Source organism: Aquarana catesbeiana, linkage group LG09 (genome assembly GCF_042186555.1).
Source record: "Aquarana catesbeiana isolate 2022-GZ linkage group LG09, ASM4218655v1, whole genome shotgun sequence".
NCBI lineage: Eukaryota > Metazoa > Chordata > Amphibia > Anura > Ranidae > Aquarana > Aquarana catesbeiana.
The window spans coordinates 274464519-274479395 of record NC_133332.1 but is presented as its reverse complement, the minus strand read 5'-3'; the positions used below and the strand labels follow the sequence as shown (position 1 = coordinate 274479395).

The following is a 14877-nucleotide window of genomic DNA, read 5'->3' as shown; positions in this document are numbered from 1 at the left end:
CAGCTGCAGGTATTATCAGGAGTAGCAACTTCATACAGAAAAATCTGTGGAGAAAGGCAGGAAAAAGGTGTAAGCTATATGTATATTAAAAGTTTTTTGAAAAGGAACGGAGTTAACAAGTATAATACGGGAAAACCCTACCTTGTCTCTGATGTTATGTTGCAATATCATTAGTGGCTATTAAGCCATCTTCAATCACCACCGCCGAGTCGGACAATGACACCGACACGGCGTTCGGTGGTTGAATATAAAGGGGAAGGGGAGGTGAGTGCGGCAATGATTGGCGTTTGAATCCCGTCAATCATACCGCTGCTCCAATCAGGGTGCGGGTGCCATGGATATTCTACAGCGTCGATCCACAGACGCTGAAGAAAAGGAATCCATGGCAACCGTCAGACGCTGCTCAATTGCGTGCCGTGCACCGCTCCAATGAGGACGCTGAGAGGGGGGATCCATGGCAACACTGAGACGCCATTCAATCTCGCGCCGCTTGCCGCTCCAGTCAGGGTATAGGTGCCATGGAAACCCCACAGCGTCAATCCGCCTAAGGACGCTAAGAAGAGGGATCCATGGCAACACTATAACACCGCTCAGTATGGCAGGGAGGAGGAGGAAAATTACAAAAAAAAAAAAAAAAAAAAAAAGGAAGAAGAAGGGCTCGCACAGAGGTAGTCTATCCATCTACTTCCATAAGGGGGGCTGCTAAGAAAATATTTTTACATACAAAATTGAAATTTGGGTAGGGGTAAATAATTAAAGGGGCAAGGGCAACAAGTAGCCACATCCGCCTAAATAAATTAGCAATAGAGTCATCAGCCTCATAAGCTCATATCCTCGGTTATTTATGTGGAGTCGTCAACCTCATATATTGGTGCCTTCGAATAATTACCAAATGGGCACCGCAGGGGCAGAGGGACCCTGGGCGAGAACTGCACGACACCCCCCCACAGTGAACTGTGGGGGGGGTCATGCAAAAAACGCCCACCGACGCATAAAGGGGCGCCGTAATCTGCAGAGGCAGACAGGCAGCCAAAAGCCGCCAGTCACTCCGCGAGAATGTTCCGGGTACCCGTGAAGAGGCCCCCCGATGGACGAAAGTTCCCGGGGGGCCCGCGTGCGCCGGGCGGGACAAAGAGGGGCCAGAGTTGTGGTGAAAAGATGTTCCCAAGTAGAGCCGACAGTGCGCCCCAAATGATGGCATGCTCGTATAAAAGAAAAAGAAAATGTGAATGTAAAATAATGACGTATGACAATCGCATACAAGAAAGAAACCAAAAAGGACATAACAGCACCCTACAGATCAGTATTTTATAAGTCTTTCTCGCACATCCCAGAGGAGAAACCATCTAAGAAAGGTCTAAAACTCAAATGGTCGCAAACCAAAGGTATTTTTGAAAACTTGTGTGTGTAGGAATATGGAGATAGGTGTCGCATAAATCTATTGATATCATCCAGTCTCTTTTATTTATTGCCAGTAGAATAGATTGGAGACTCTCCATCTTGAAAGACTCTACTAGTATCATTCTGTTGAGGGTCTTTAGGTCTAGAACCGGACGCGGGTCCCCTGTTTTTTTCTTGAGAAGAAAAAGGGGAGAGTAAAAGCCTTTGCCTTTCTGATGTTGAGGAACTTCTGTAATCGCATGTTTCTGCAGTAACTCTAGTACATATTTGATTAGAAGCTTTTGCTTTGGAAGAGATGATGGTAGTCGGGTGTTTAGGAAGTGATCTCTGGGGTTTCTGTACTTGAAACTCCATTTGTGGCCCTCGCGGACTGTGGATAATGTCCACAGATCTTTTATACTGTATGTTCTACCCACACCTGTGTAAACAGGCTGAGCCTGGCTCCCACTAACACAGGCTGGGCAGATGTGCCATCAAAACGACTTCTGCTGATCCCCTGTAATAGGAGCTTTGGGCTTCTGTGTCCTCAAGAAAGATGATTGGGTATTACGCCAATTTCGTTTGAACTCCTTGCCTGGTCTATATGATCTGGCTTCTCGGTATCGTTCGGGAAGATTGCGTCTAAAGGGGTGAACTTTCTGTTGTTTTGGTCTTTGGTCAGATGGAATAAGACCCGATTTTCCCCCTGTGACCTTCGAGATGGCGAGGTCTAACTTAGGACCAAACAGGTTGGTTCCGTCATAGGGGATCTTGCACCAGTTTGATTTGGAAGCTGTATCTGCTACCCATGGCTTTAACCATAAGGCTCTCCTGGACATGACCGAGGACAACTTCGCCCTTGCTGCCGATCTTATTATATCTACTGATGCTTCGGCTACGAAGTCCCCTGTTAGGCTGAGTTCCTGTAGAGCAGATACGATTTTCTGCTGATCAGCTGCTTTTGCCAGTAGTTTTTCAATATTAGAGGTCCAGCTACTAATTGCTCTGCCGACTGCTGCTAATGTGATAGCTGGTCTACATGCTCCTCCTGCTGCTAAATAGGCTTTTTTTAGATCGAGGTCAATTTTCCGGTCCAAGACATCCCTGAAAGTCACTGCGTCTTCTATTGGCAATGTCACGTCTGGCCAGATGCATTAATGATGCATCTACTACAGGTGCCGTGATAAGAGGGTTTACGGATGGTTCCTTTAGAGGATATAGCTTTGCTATCCTATTGTTTAGGCTGGACTTTTGTCAGGTTTTTGCCACTCGTCTTTAATTAACTCTTGAGTTCATCGATAAAAGGAAAGGTTTCTGGATCCCTTTTTAGGTTAGGGAAATATTTTCTGAGCTCGCGGGGCGATTCCTTTGGTTCTTCCCAACCAATTGCCTCTTTTACTGACTTCGCAAAGGGGTCAATTAAAGCAAAATCAAAGCCAACTGACACTGGAGAATCCTCTTCTGCTGATGAGTCGTCTGATTCTTGCGGTACGCAGGTGACTGCTGATGTGCTTTGCACTGGTTTAACTGGTTCTGTGGCTGATACCTGCAGAATTGATTCTTTAACAGACTCTCTGATTGTGTTCGATACTTCCAATGCATCCGATTCCCTTTCCCTAGTGGCTTCTTCAGCACATGTTTGGCAAGCTAACTTGTTAGGAAGGGCTTGTGCTCCACAAATCCAGCAGGCATTGGCTACAGGTTGGTTATGGTGGTCGGGTTGTGATTGGCGGGAGGATGATGTTTTACTGTGATGGTGGGCTTCTTGACCGGCTTCTTCTACAATGTGAATGTCTTGAAGGGGATCTCTCTTTCCATTTGGATTGAGATGATTTTGACGACCTGCCAGGGCTATCAGGATAAAGTGATATTAGTGGCATGGCTCTCTTTTACTCCTCTTCACTACTTACCAAACATGATGCCTCTTACTTTACTGGCTGTAGATGGTCTGCTGGGGCAGCGGCCTCCATGAGGAAAAGATAGAGTGTATCTGTGAATGGAAGGGGTTAACCCCGTGAAGCTCAGTACAGTATATTTAGCGTGCATTAGCATCTATGTAAAAAACAGGCATGAAAGTCTTACTGGGTCAGCAGGTAGTCAGTAAGCGGTGGCAGCAATAGGAGATGTGGAAAAATGCAGAGTGCGAGCGTTCTGGATACAGAGCAATAACCTATGCAGTCATACAGCATAAACATAGTTTTTAAATAGACCACCCTCGCGGCGGAAGTGACACACGCACCACGCATGCGATGTAGCGATCCGAGGCACCCGACGCCATCTTAGATACTGGCGAAAGGAGATAGATGCCCGCATCACTTCCGGTCGCGCCGACGAGCCAATCACGGCCGCCATCTTGAGAAGGTCAAGGCGGCTGGAGGACTAAAAGACTCAGCAGTGGGGAGAGAGGAAAGGATAAGAAATGAGGTAAAAAAAAACGGAAAGAGAATAAATAGAGTGAACATATAAAGAGTAAAAGATGGAAGGCTGCTGCATGGTAATGTAAGCCTGTTTAAGGCTTGTAAAAAGATTATGAAACTCCCCTGAGACCATCAGAGTGGGGTCCCTGCATAAAGCTCATTTAGAGACTGTACAGTCAGGGCTTCCAACTAGGAGAGGCTGAACCTAGCTGGGACGAAGTGGTAAGAGGTCCTTGCTTTATCCTGGTCAGTCCTAACAGGTGAGGAAAAAAAGGAGATTGCAGCAGGGGGGGGCTCCTCTTCAAAACTTATAGCTAATCAGTCCTATCAGGTTGTGGGGGCGGAGTCACAACCCAGTGTGTGTGTTGCCATGATGCGTCGGGAAAAATGCATCACACTGTGAGATTAGTGCTCAGTACTGATATAAATCAGAAAGCCCAATACATGTGAAAATAAAATATAGGCAATCTTCTCAACACTTGGGCAAAACCTTGAATATTTCTCCAGCCAAAAGATATATCAAAAAGTCGCTGACCACATCAGTTGGACCTCAAATTATAGAGATCGTAAGAGCCTGATGCATCAACCTGTCGGCCACGATCATTATCACCCGTTCTTTTAATCCAGGAGATGCGTTCCCATCCAGTCTCAATGGCCCAAAGTAGTTGCTTTTATCTCATAGACTTGGAACTCAGAATTCAGGAATGAAATACCCTGAGCGGGGTTTCCTCGCAAAACGATGGTACTGCAAGTTGGCCACTCAGTGGAGGATAAAAAAAGAAGGAAGGCTTCATAGTGCAGATAAACTTCAAAAAGGTTTATTTCACTACAGAGTCACTGCAAAGTCACTAAAAACGATCACAGCAAGCATTCACAGCAAAACATAAAAATTCATAAGTCACAGGAACAAAAAGAACAGATTAAAAATAGCCGAAACAGCTAAAACAGCCAAGGATCAAACCAACTAGCTGTATGAGAAAAGAACATGACGTCAGAATCAGTTGCTCCACCCTAGGGTGGAGCAACTGATTCTGGATCCAGGAATGAAATTCCTTCCAGGTATTTCATTCTTGAATCCTGAGTTCCAAGTCTATGGGGGGGGGTTTGTCACTCCAGTCAGCTGTCAGATTTCAGGGAGCCCTGTGCTCTAGCTCCTGAGTGTATGATGTCAGATCCCTGCTTTCTGCAGCTGAGAGATTCTATTTTTTTTGGAAGACTATAGAGCACATGTGTCAAACACAAGACCCCAGGGCCGAATCCGGCCCACCAGGCCATTTCATGTGGCCCCTGCTCTGCCGCACCCCCTTTGTCTCCTCCCTCACTTTGTCCTAGCAGTCAGCAGCAGATAGAAGGACAGAACTCTTGCTACAGATCCTGCACTTCTCCATGCAGCCGTGGAGAAGCTCATCTCTGTCTCTGTTCTATCATTAAGTGCTTTTATCTATAGGCATTTTATTCTACTGGCAGGTGCTTCTACCTTTTTGGGGGTATCTAGATACCACTTACCATGCATGTCAGGTGTCCTGACATTTCACTAGCTACATTCTTTATCCAGATCAAAAAGTCAGCATTTCCAGTTGCATTTATATCCTGACAATTTTCCTGAAATTAAAACAAACTATTTAAAAAGAGATTAATGACTTCCGCAGAAGCAGCCAGTGTCATTTTTGTTTTTATGTATTTTATTAAAGTGACAGTTTTACTCTATGGGGGCCTTTTTTTACATTTTAAAATCTGAAGTCGGTAAGATCATACATAAGAATGTATGGTGGATGAATTCTGATTACTAGTAAAATGACGTTTGACCATATTTATTCTAAGTAAGTCAATTATATTTATTCTTTGAGGGGAACACTATTTTGGTAGCACGCAATACTGACTGGAGTGTGAACATTTCCCTATCACTGGTGTTATTTCATTAAATCATAGGTTGGACTTGATGGACTTGTGTCTTTTTTCAACCTCACCTACTATATGTAAAATTACATCCCTTTTGTTGGATATGAAGAATTCTGTGCTTATTTGTGGAGCTATTTCATGGTCGTTTTGATTCTATACAGCACTTTATTTTTAAGAGTTTCCCTTGAGATATTTTATTGCATTTTCATATAGCACTTGGATTATTTGTGCTTTATATTGCTATATCACACTGTATTGATGTTTATTACATATGATATTTCATATTTTATATTTTTGAGTAGAGTATTATACTGTATGTTAGTGTTGGGGGTACATTTAAAACTCATCTGTTTTTTTTTTTTTTTAATTTCAGATTGTTACTGTCTATGTAAAATGTCTATTTTACCAGTATTAGTACCCAGTCTTTAGACATAGTACATCTTTGTTATAACATTTTAACTATTATATAGAAATAATTATTTTCTGTGCATTTTCTTACAGATGCTACCCACATTGTCACTCCCCCAAAAACACAGCACGTGAGGAAGGGTGGGAAGGCTACATTTGAGTGCATTCCTTTATTTGACCCCAAAATGAAGATGAACCTCTTTGAATGGAGAAAAGATAACACAAAGATAATAGAAGATGATGACGGTGACAAGTATGAAGAATATTAATGAAAGACATGTTACTGGATAGGGCGCACAAAATGACTTGCTCATTAAAACTAGATATAGGGGCTGATTTACTAAACCTGAAGAGTGCAAAATCGGTTGCAGCTGTGCATGGTAGCCAATCAGCTTCTAACTTTAGCTTGTTCAGTTAAGCTTTGACCGAAAAAACTGGAAGCTGGTTTATATGTAGAGCTGCACTAAATTTTACACTCTCTAGTTTTAGTAAATCAACCCCATAGTGTTAATAAACTATTATTGCAACAGCTGTGAAAGCACTACTTTCACCTTTGTCACAAACTGAGAGGTGAGGGTAGTGGGTGAGGGGTAAGTATAAACTAAACCAGCCGTTCATGCTTACCCCTCACCCACTACCCTCTCCTCTCAGCTTGTTTTCTTTTTCTGTTATGATGTCCATCAAATTATCATGCTATTTGGACAGGTATGCTGATTTGTATGGACTTTTTTTCACACAAGCCTAATTAGTGTTAGACTACATAAAACTGATATCTCCACAGCAATGCTATTGGCAGGTGGGTGGAGCTGAGAAGTGTAGAGACCTGATCACCAGAGTCCTTGTCAAATGTAGGAAATTAGTGGGTAACACTTGCATCTACCCAACATGAATTATTATTCATGTATTATTAAGGCAAAAGCTGCCTATAGCTCTGTTGCCAAGGAGATAAAATGTTTCCCTTTTCTTGAGCAGAAATCCACTTACTGGTTAGTATTGACAAGGCCAACTTCCTGCTACAAGACCACACGTCTGCTCAAAAGTCCTCCTTCCTTTGAAAGCAATGTAAATTTGTGATTTGGTGCTGAGCTGTACTGGAAAATATTAAGCCTACCTTTTATGATGTTCTTTTTCAATTTTACTTTCAGTAAGTTTTATAGGATACATAGCATAAACCGTACAAATATAAAAAAGTAATGCGCATGGAAAATTCCAGAGTGCATCTGTAAGTCATTGACGATAAAGGTGATTAAAAGTGAAGAGCAATAAGCGTGGCAAGTTACTGTACATATTGATTGCAACAGCAATGATTCACATTATATCAACAGGGGAGGGGGGGAGAAAAGGTAAATTGTGTGCTTCCTGTAAATTGGGAGACACGCATGGATTGAATTTAGGAGTAGGTACACTGTGCAGAGAATGGCCAAGTAACAAATTATCAAAGGCCTCCCAGGCCAGAGGGGCCAAGGGAAAAAGAAGAGGGAAGGGAGTAGAATAGTATAGAAAAGGAAAGGGACTAACAGAAGGAGGACATCAGGGACACACAGATCGGAAACCTAGGGCTTCAAATGCCTATAGCAGTGCATAGCTTTATGGGGACATGGAGGGATGAGCATATTGTATCCATGGGGCCCAGGTTTTTAGGAGTTTCTTATGTATATCTAAGTGAATGCTAGTAAGCAATTTGTTGATGAAGAAAGTGTCTATGTGACAATGGACAAGCTGTTGTGTCCAAGCTTTTGTGATAGTTTGTTTCACTGCTAATAAGACATTTGTAGCCAATTTGAATTGGGATCTTGTGAGACCTGGTGGTTTCAGATGCAATTGAATGTTGTCATAAACCATGAATCAGACCAAGACAGAAGTACAGTTAATCACACTTGTTTAATAATAATAAAAAGGTAAACAGAGTAAGCGTAGTCAATACATAGCCAGAGTTCAGTAACCAGATCGGGTAGTCAGCCAATGTCAGAGAGCAAGAGATCAACGTAGTAGTACAGCAAGCAGGATCAGGAGCCAGAAGGGACGTCAGCCGAGCAAGTCTTCAACAGGAACGCAGGAGAAAGTCTCAGAGATGCGACCAAAGGCGAAGGCAGAGATGAAGTGAGCTGGATGGCTTTAAGTAGCCAGGACTGATGAGCAGATCATCAACAGCTGGGTAACTGTGGAGAGAGATGGGAGCTGGCAATTAGCCGACAGCTAAGCGGCCAGCTCAGAGAAGGAAGGGCTGAGCCCAGCCCTTACAGTACCCCCTCCTCAATGACCCCTCCCCCTCGGAGGACCACCGAGCTTGAGGGGAAAATGTCTATAGAGATCACGAAGGAGGACAGGGACATGTACGTCCGAGGATGAGACCCAAGAGCGTTCCTCCGGACCGTACCCCTTCCAATGCACCAGGTACTGTATGTGCCCACGGAACCTACGGGAGTCAACAATGGATTGTACCTCATACTCCTCATGGTTCTCAACCTGTATAGGGTGAGGACATGGCACCAAGATGGTAAAGCGGTTGCAGACCAAAGGTTTCAATAAGGAGATATGAAACACATTAGAGATGCGCATAGGAAGAAGGTCCAATGCGTAAGCCATTGGGTTAATCCTGTGAAGGATACGGAAAGGCCCAATAAACTGAGGTGAGAACTTCAAAGAAGGAACACGAAGTCTGAGGTTGCGAGACGACAGCCAGACTCTGTCCCCAACCTGGTAGGAAGGCACAGGCAGGCGTCTGCGGTCAGCATGGAGTCTGTACCTATCGTTAGCATGTCGCAAAGCCTCTTGGACTTGTGCCCAAGTGGAACGAAGGCCACAGAGATGCTCATCTAATACAGGAATACTCTGCGGAACAAAGGAGGCAGGCAACACGGAAGGTTGGAAACCATAGTTCGCCATAAACGGGGACAAACGGGAAGCTGAATTCAAGGCACTATTGTGAGCAAACTCCGCCCACGGCAAGAGGTCTGACAAGTTGTTATGATGGTTGGAAATATAGCAACGTAGGAGTTGCTCCAAGGACTGCTTTACTCGTTCTGCGGCCCCATTAGACTGCGGGTGATACGCAGAGGAGAAAGCAAGCTGAATACCCAACTGTGCATAAAAGGCTCGCCAGAACCGGGACACAAACTGACTACCCCTGTCTGAGACAATCACCTTGGGTAGCCCATGAAAGCAGAAGATCTCCCGAGCAAAAATAGAAGCCAGTTCCTTAGAAAGTAGGCAACTGCTTGAGTGGAATGCAGTGCAACATTTCTGAGAACCGGTCAACCACCATAAGGATAACTGTGTTGCCCTGGGAGTTGGGTAACTCCACAATGAAATCCATAGCCAGGTGGGTCCAGGGCCTTTCTCCATTGGGTATCGGTTGTAGGAGGCCTACTGGAAGGTGTTGTGGAGTCTTACTTTGAGCACACACAGAACAGGCAGCTACGAAGGTGGTTACATCAGCACGTAGACTAGGCCACCAGAATTGTTGGGAAATGTCCCAAAAGAGTTGATTCTTCCCAGGGTGGCCAGCAGCCTTGGGAGAATGGTAAGTCTGGAGCACAGCAGTACGGAGACTCTCGGGAACAAAGCAGCGGTCACAAGGAATCACAGGAACCGGAACTGAATCCATCTTGGAAGTGGAGGAAAATTGTCGTGACAGGGCGTCAGACCTTACATTCTTAGTACCGGGTAAGAATGTGATGTGATGTGGCACTGGAAGCTATTCACTTGCTTTTCACGCATCAATCTTATGTCAGTATTGTCTCTTCAGAGATTTGTTGGATGAAACTATTAAAAAAGTTACTGGGGGTAAGAGTACCCATCTCCCAAAAGGCTCAGAAGGGTAAGGATCAGAAACATTACAATATACTACCCTCTCTCTCCTCCCATAAAGGGGGAAAAAGAGGGGAGTCACAAGTGAGACTTTCAGTGTGCCACAGGGAGGATGCACACTACAAATTTGATAAAAACATCTTACAAATCTTTATTACTTTGAAGTCAGACTGCTTTATAGATTTTTGATAACTTGGTGCATTAATCAAATTCCCAAAATGGCTTAATGGATCGACATGTTTTGCAGTAGCTCTTGCTTCTTTAGGATCTATGCCTTTTGTAAGCAACCAATATATGTCCCTGGATGATGGTAGCTCTGAGCTGGGGGGGGGGGGGGGTCAGTGTCAGTTAACTAGCATACAGCCAACATATATCCTCAATCGATGGCAATGAGGGGGCACAAGACACCACATAAAAGACTAAACATAGACTGTAATGTAAACATAGTCGGTAATCGGCTTACAGTGTGAGGAGAAAAAAACGGCTACTGTCAGAGGGACATCGGTCATTCACACAGAGACCCACCGCTGCCTCATCTGTGCCCACCAGTGCCACCTGCCAGTGCCCACCAGTACCACCTACCAGTGCCACCTATCAATGTCCACCAGTGCCATCCTATCAGTGCTACCAATCAGTACTCATCAGTGCCTCATCATCAGTGCTGCCTATCATTGTTACCTATCAGTGCCACCTATTAGTACCCTTCAGTGCCGACCATCAGTGCCACCTTATCAGTGCCGCCTTGTCAGTGCCCATCAGTGCAGCCTATCAGTGCCCATCAGTGCAGCCTCATCAGAGCACATCAATGAAGGAGAAAAATTATGTGATTGCAAAATTTTATAACAAAGTATGAAAACTGTTTTCTTTTTTTTTCAAAATTTCCAGTCTTTTTTTTTTGCTTGTTTAGTGATTAAATACCACCAAAAGAAAGCTCTATTTGTGTGAAAAAATTATAATAATTTCATTTAGGTACAGCGTTGCACATCTGCGCAGTTGTCTTTCAAAGTGCAACAGCGCTGAAAACTGAAAAGTGGCCTGGGCAGGAAGGGGGTTCAGTGCTCAGTAGGCAAGTGGTTAAATATATAACAGCACCAAACATACTGCCATACTGGTGGATCTTACTTTATTGGATAGAGGACCTATGGCGCCACTTCCTGAATGTTACCAATGCAGGGCAAATTCCCCCCAGCTACGGCCATGTGACATCAAAAACTGCAATATATGCAAGTTTCTCCACAAAATGGCATGCAAAGGGTATTTTAAGTTAGAGGGTTTGTTCCCTGTCTGGTTCAGCTACGCCCTCTGCTGGTCCTTCAGCAGTTCCTGATTCATCTTTGTCAGAAACGCCCAAGCCCAAGGTACCTCTTACAAATCTTTTCTCAAGAGACCATAGCCAGTTCAAGGTCTTTTGCAATGTTTTTCTCCTCTATTTTTGTCTATGACGCACTAAGGAACAGTCCAATGTAGGCACCATAGTCTCCAGCGAGGAGCTTCAAGACTGGGCATTTCATCTTATGGAACAGGGAAGCAAGATTTGGCCAGCATCTGTGCTTCCCAAACTTTATGATGGATCATGCCAAGCTGCCACCACTCAATGTGGACACTCAATGGAGCAATGCCACTCATACTTATACAGCGCCGTCAATTTATTCAGCGCTTTTACATTCACATCAGTCCCTGCCCTCAAGGAGCTTACAATCTAAGGTTCTTAACTCACATTCATACATACTAGGGCCAATTCAGACAGGAGCCAATTAACCTACCAGCATGTCTTCGGAGTGTGGGAGGAAACTGGAGTACCCGGAGAAAACCATGCAGGCTCAGGGAGAACATGCAAACTCCAGGCAGGTACTACCATTTGGATTTCTTAACACACTGAAAGAACTTACCCGAATTGATCCCCAGATTGACCACCACCTCGGGGAGCGGAAACGGGAAAAAATGACAGCATACCATCCCTCCAGGGTTTTCCACTTTCTAAAACCTAAGATGACAATGGCTTCAACATGCTCAATGCCTACAAAAGTTCCTAAATTTATGCAGCAGGGCCCTGGGCTATTTTTTCTTGCAGTTTCCCTAGTAGACCATGTGTTAAGGAAGCCACTGTCACCCTCCTGCTTACCCTGGCCTTTTGATTTCACCCCTCATGTTTTGTTGCTTCTGTAAGGCCCCCAAAAGGCAGCTAAAGTTCAAGCCATCATTGTTTTGGCTGCATGCATCTGCTTTCCAGACATGCCCCTCTGCTTCAAGGCTTATAAACTACTCATCTGACTGGTTGATGGTTCCACCATTCATTTTGGATCCATTGCGCAAGAAACCCACTGTCAGGTCACCTGGGACCAGGTGACAGATGCACTCTGTAGGAGTCAGAAGTGCACCGCTAAGGTAGTGGCCCCTAGGACTGACTGCTGCGGATTGAACCCTGGAAGGTTCAGGAAGCAGGTCTACAGGATAACTAACATGGATCCCAGTGGGAGCTAGAGCATAGATTCCCCAGGGTGCAGAGTCTAAGAGCCAGTGGGTGTTCACCAGAGCCTCTAGTGGTGAGGATGGACTGCGCTGCAGTCTGGCTCCAGGTCGCGGCCCCCAGGGTCTCACAGCTCACGCTCACCGAAGACTACAGGAGAAGAGGAAGGAGGCAGCAGGCTGGAACAACAGGGAAGTAAGGGGTAAGCCAAAGATCAGGGCGACTAGCAGACAAGGATAAACATAACACGCCAAAGGTCAGGGTAACAAGCAGACAGGGAGAGTCGAGAACAGGCCAAAGTCGGTAACAGGAATCAGACATAGGAAACACAGTAAGTACACACGGAGGCTAACACACAATGGTTGATCAGCACTGCTGGCTTGCAGTGCACAGGTTAATATAGGGTTCCCTGATAGGGCCTGGGGTGGGGCCATGCTTAGAGGAGAGGTTATAAAACCAGTCAAGTGAGAGGCAGCTGGTCTCTAGAGATGAACACATGGAGACAGGTAAGCTGACAGAGAAAACTATTGCATAACCATGACAGTACCCCCCCTCTTATGAGGCCTCCCCCTCCCCTGCCTGGGCCCTGGCTTAAAGGGAAACTCCAGATGAAACCTCCTCAACAGACGAGGCGCAAAGATCTCAGATGCAGTGATCCAAGACCTCTTCTCAGGACCAAACCCTTCCCAATGTACGAGGTACTGAAGAATGCCTCTACGGCGCCGGGAATCGAGAACTTGACTAACCTCGTACTTAAGATTATCCTCAGAGACCGAAACCGAGGTAGGGAGAGGACGAGAGGACTTTTTGAGGGCTAAAGGCTTCTTAGGAATGGGTAAAGGCATAAGAAGACCATCAGGAGTCTGAGCAGGGTCCCCCAGACCCTTAAAGATGAGCTGGACATCCAACACAGGATCATCAGACTGGGCAGAAGTCAGTGGATCCCTGAGACCAGGTTGGTTAGAAAGTGATGTGTCACAGAAGTCAAGCTGGATAGCTTCACTGGGCATAGGCTGAACTGGTGCAGAGGCCGACTGAACAGCATTGTCAGGTGCAGCGACCACGAGAATCGCATTACAGGGCGTAGCGACTGTGGAACTGGTAGACGAGTCAGCCTGGGTGTGCGTCCAAGGGGGTCCCGGAACAGGCAAAGGTAAATGACCATGCAAACTGGAGTGAATGATCGGCTCAAGTTCACAGGTGGACTCCTCATCCAGAGTGCCACAGGACCCAGAGAGTGCCTCAGCCCGACTATTGCAGGAGACATTCCAGAAATCGCTATATGCAGCGGGAAGAGCAGAAGATACTGGAATGGTGGCAACAGGAAGTTTCTCTTTTGGGGTAACCTTGAGTAGGCAGGAAGAGAAACAGGAGGAACCCCAAGCCAGGATCCGTCCAGCAGTCCAGTCAATGTGTGGAGAATGGAACCGTAACCAAAGAGAACAAGTGTCACAAAAATGACCTTTGGCCCCACAATAGAGGCACAGGCCCAGAGTTCTGCGCCTAGCGCGTTCTTCAGGAGACAACTTGGTCCAGCCCAGCTGCATAGGTTCCTCAGCGGGCAGGGGGTGCTCCTCGGATCGAAGAGAAGGGACTGGGAGCTCAAGCTGCCTAAGGAACGGGGAGCGCTGGCGTCTTTTTTCCAGGGCCCTCTCCTGAAAGCGAATATCGATCTGGTTACACAAGGTGATGACACCATCCAGATCAGCAGGAAGGGATCTTCCTGCTAATTCATCCTTCACTCTATCAGAGAGGCCATGTAAAAAGGTTGCAACTAGGGCCTCATTATTCCAGCTCAATTCAACTGTGAGGATACGGAACTGAAGAGCATACTGTCCCACAGAAGCGGACTCTTGACGGAGACGTAAAAGAGCGCTATTCGCTGAGGAGACACGACCCGATTCCTCGAAGATATTCCGAAAAAGTTTCAAGATATCAGACAGGCTAGAAACCACTGGATCATTCAGTTCCCACAGAGGGGCAGCCCAAGCTAGCGCCTCGCCGGACATGAGGGATATAATATAGGCTACTTTCACCCGATCGGACAGGAAGTTTTGGGGCTGAAGTTCAAAATGAATTGTGCACTGGCTAAGGAACCCCCCTGCAAGCCTTGGAGTCCCCAGAGAAACGGGCCGGAGATGGCAGTTGTAATGAATGTGTGGCTGCAACTGGTGCGATCAAAACGGGATGCCAAATCCTGAAAAAATCGCATCACTTGGGTCTGATGCGATTCCTGGGTCTCAAGTCTGCGAACTAAGCCCTGCAACGGATCATTTGCGGGTAGCGGCACATCAGCCGGGTCCATGGCTGATCAAACTGTCAGGTCACCTGGGACCAGGTGACAGATGCACTCTGTAGGAGTCAGAAGTGCACCACTAAGGTAGTGGATCCTAGGACTGACTGCTGCGGATTGAACCCTGGAAAGTTCAGGAAGCAGGTCTACAGGATAACTAACATGGATCTCAGTGGGAGCTAGAGCATAGATTCCCCAGGGCA

At 45.8% G+C, this 14877-nt stretch overlaps 1 protein-coding gene across 3 annotated transcripts in view; it reads left to right on the top strand.

Annotated features, from left to right (window-relative positions):
* L1CAM (L1 cell adhesion molecule) overlaps positions 1 to 14877 on the top strand; it is a 1396060-nt gene that overhangs the window by 893418 nt on the left and 487765 nt on the right. For all 3 annotated transcript variants that reach the window (XM_073600356.1, XM_073600355.1, XM_073600354.1), the window contains one exon: positions 6198 to 6357. In XM_073600356.1, coding sequence (XP_073456457.1) covers positions 6198 to 6357 — 160 coding nt within the window. The remainder of the gene's footprint in view (positions 1 to 6197; positions 6358 to 14877) is intronic.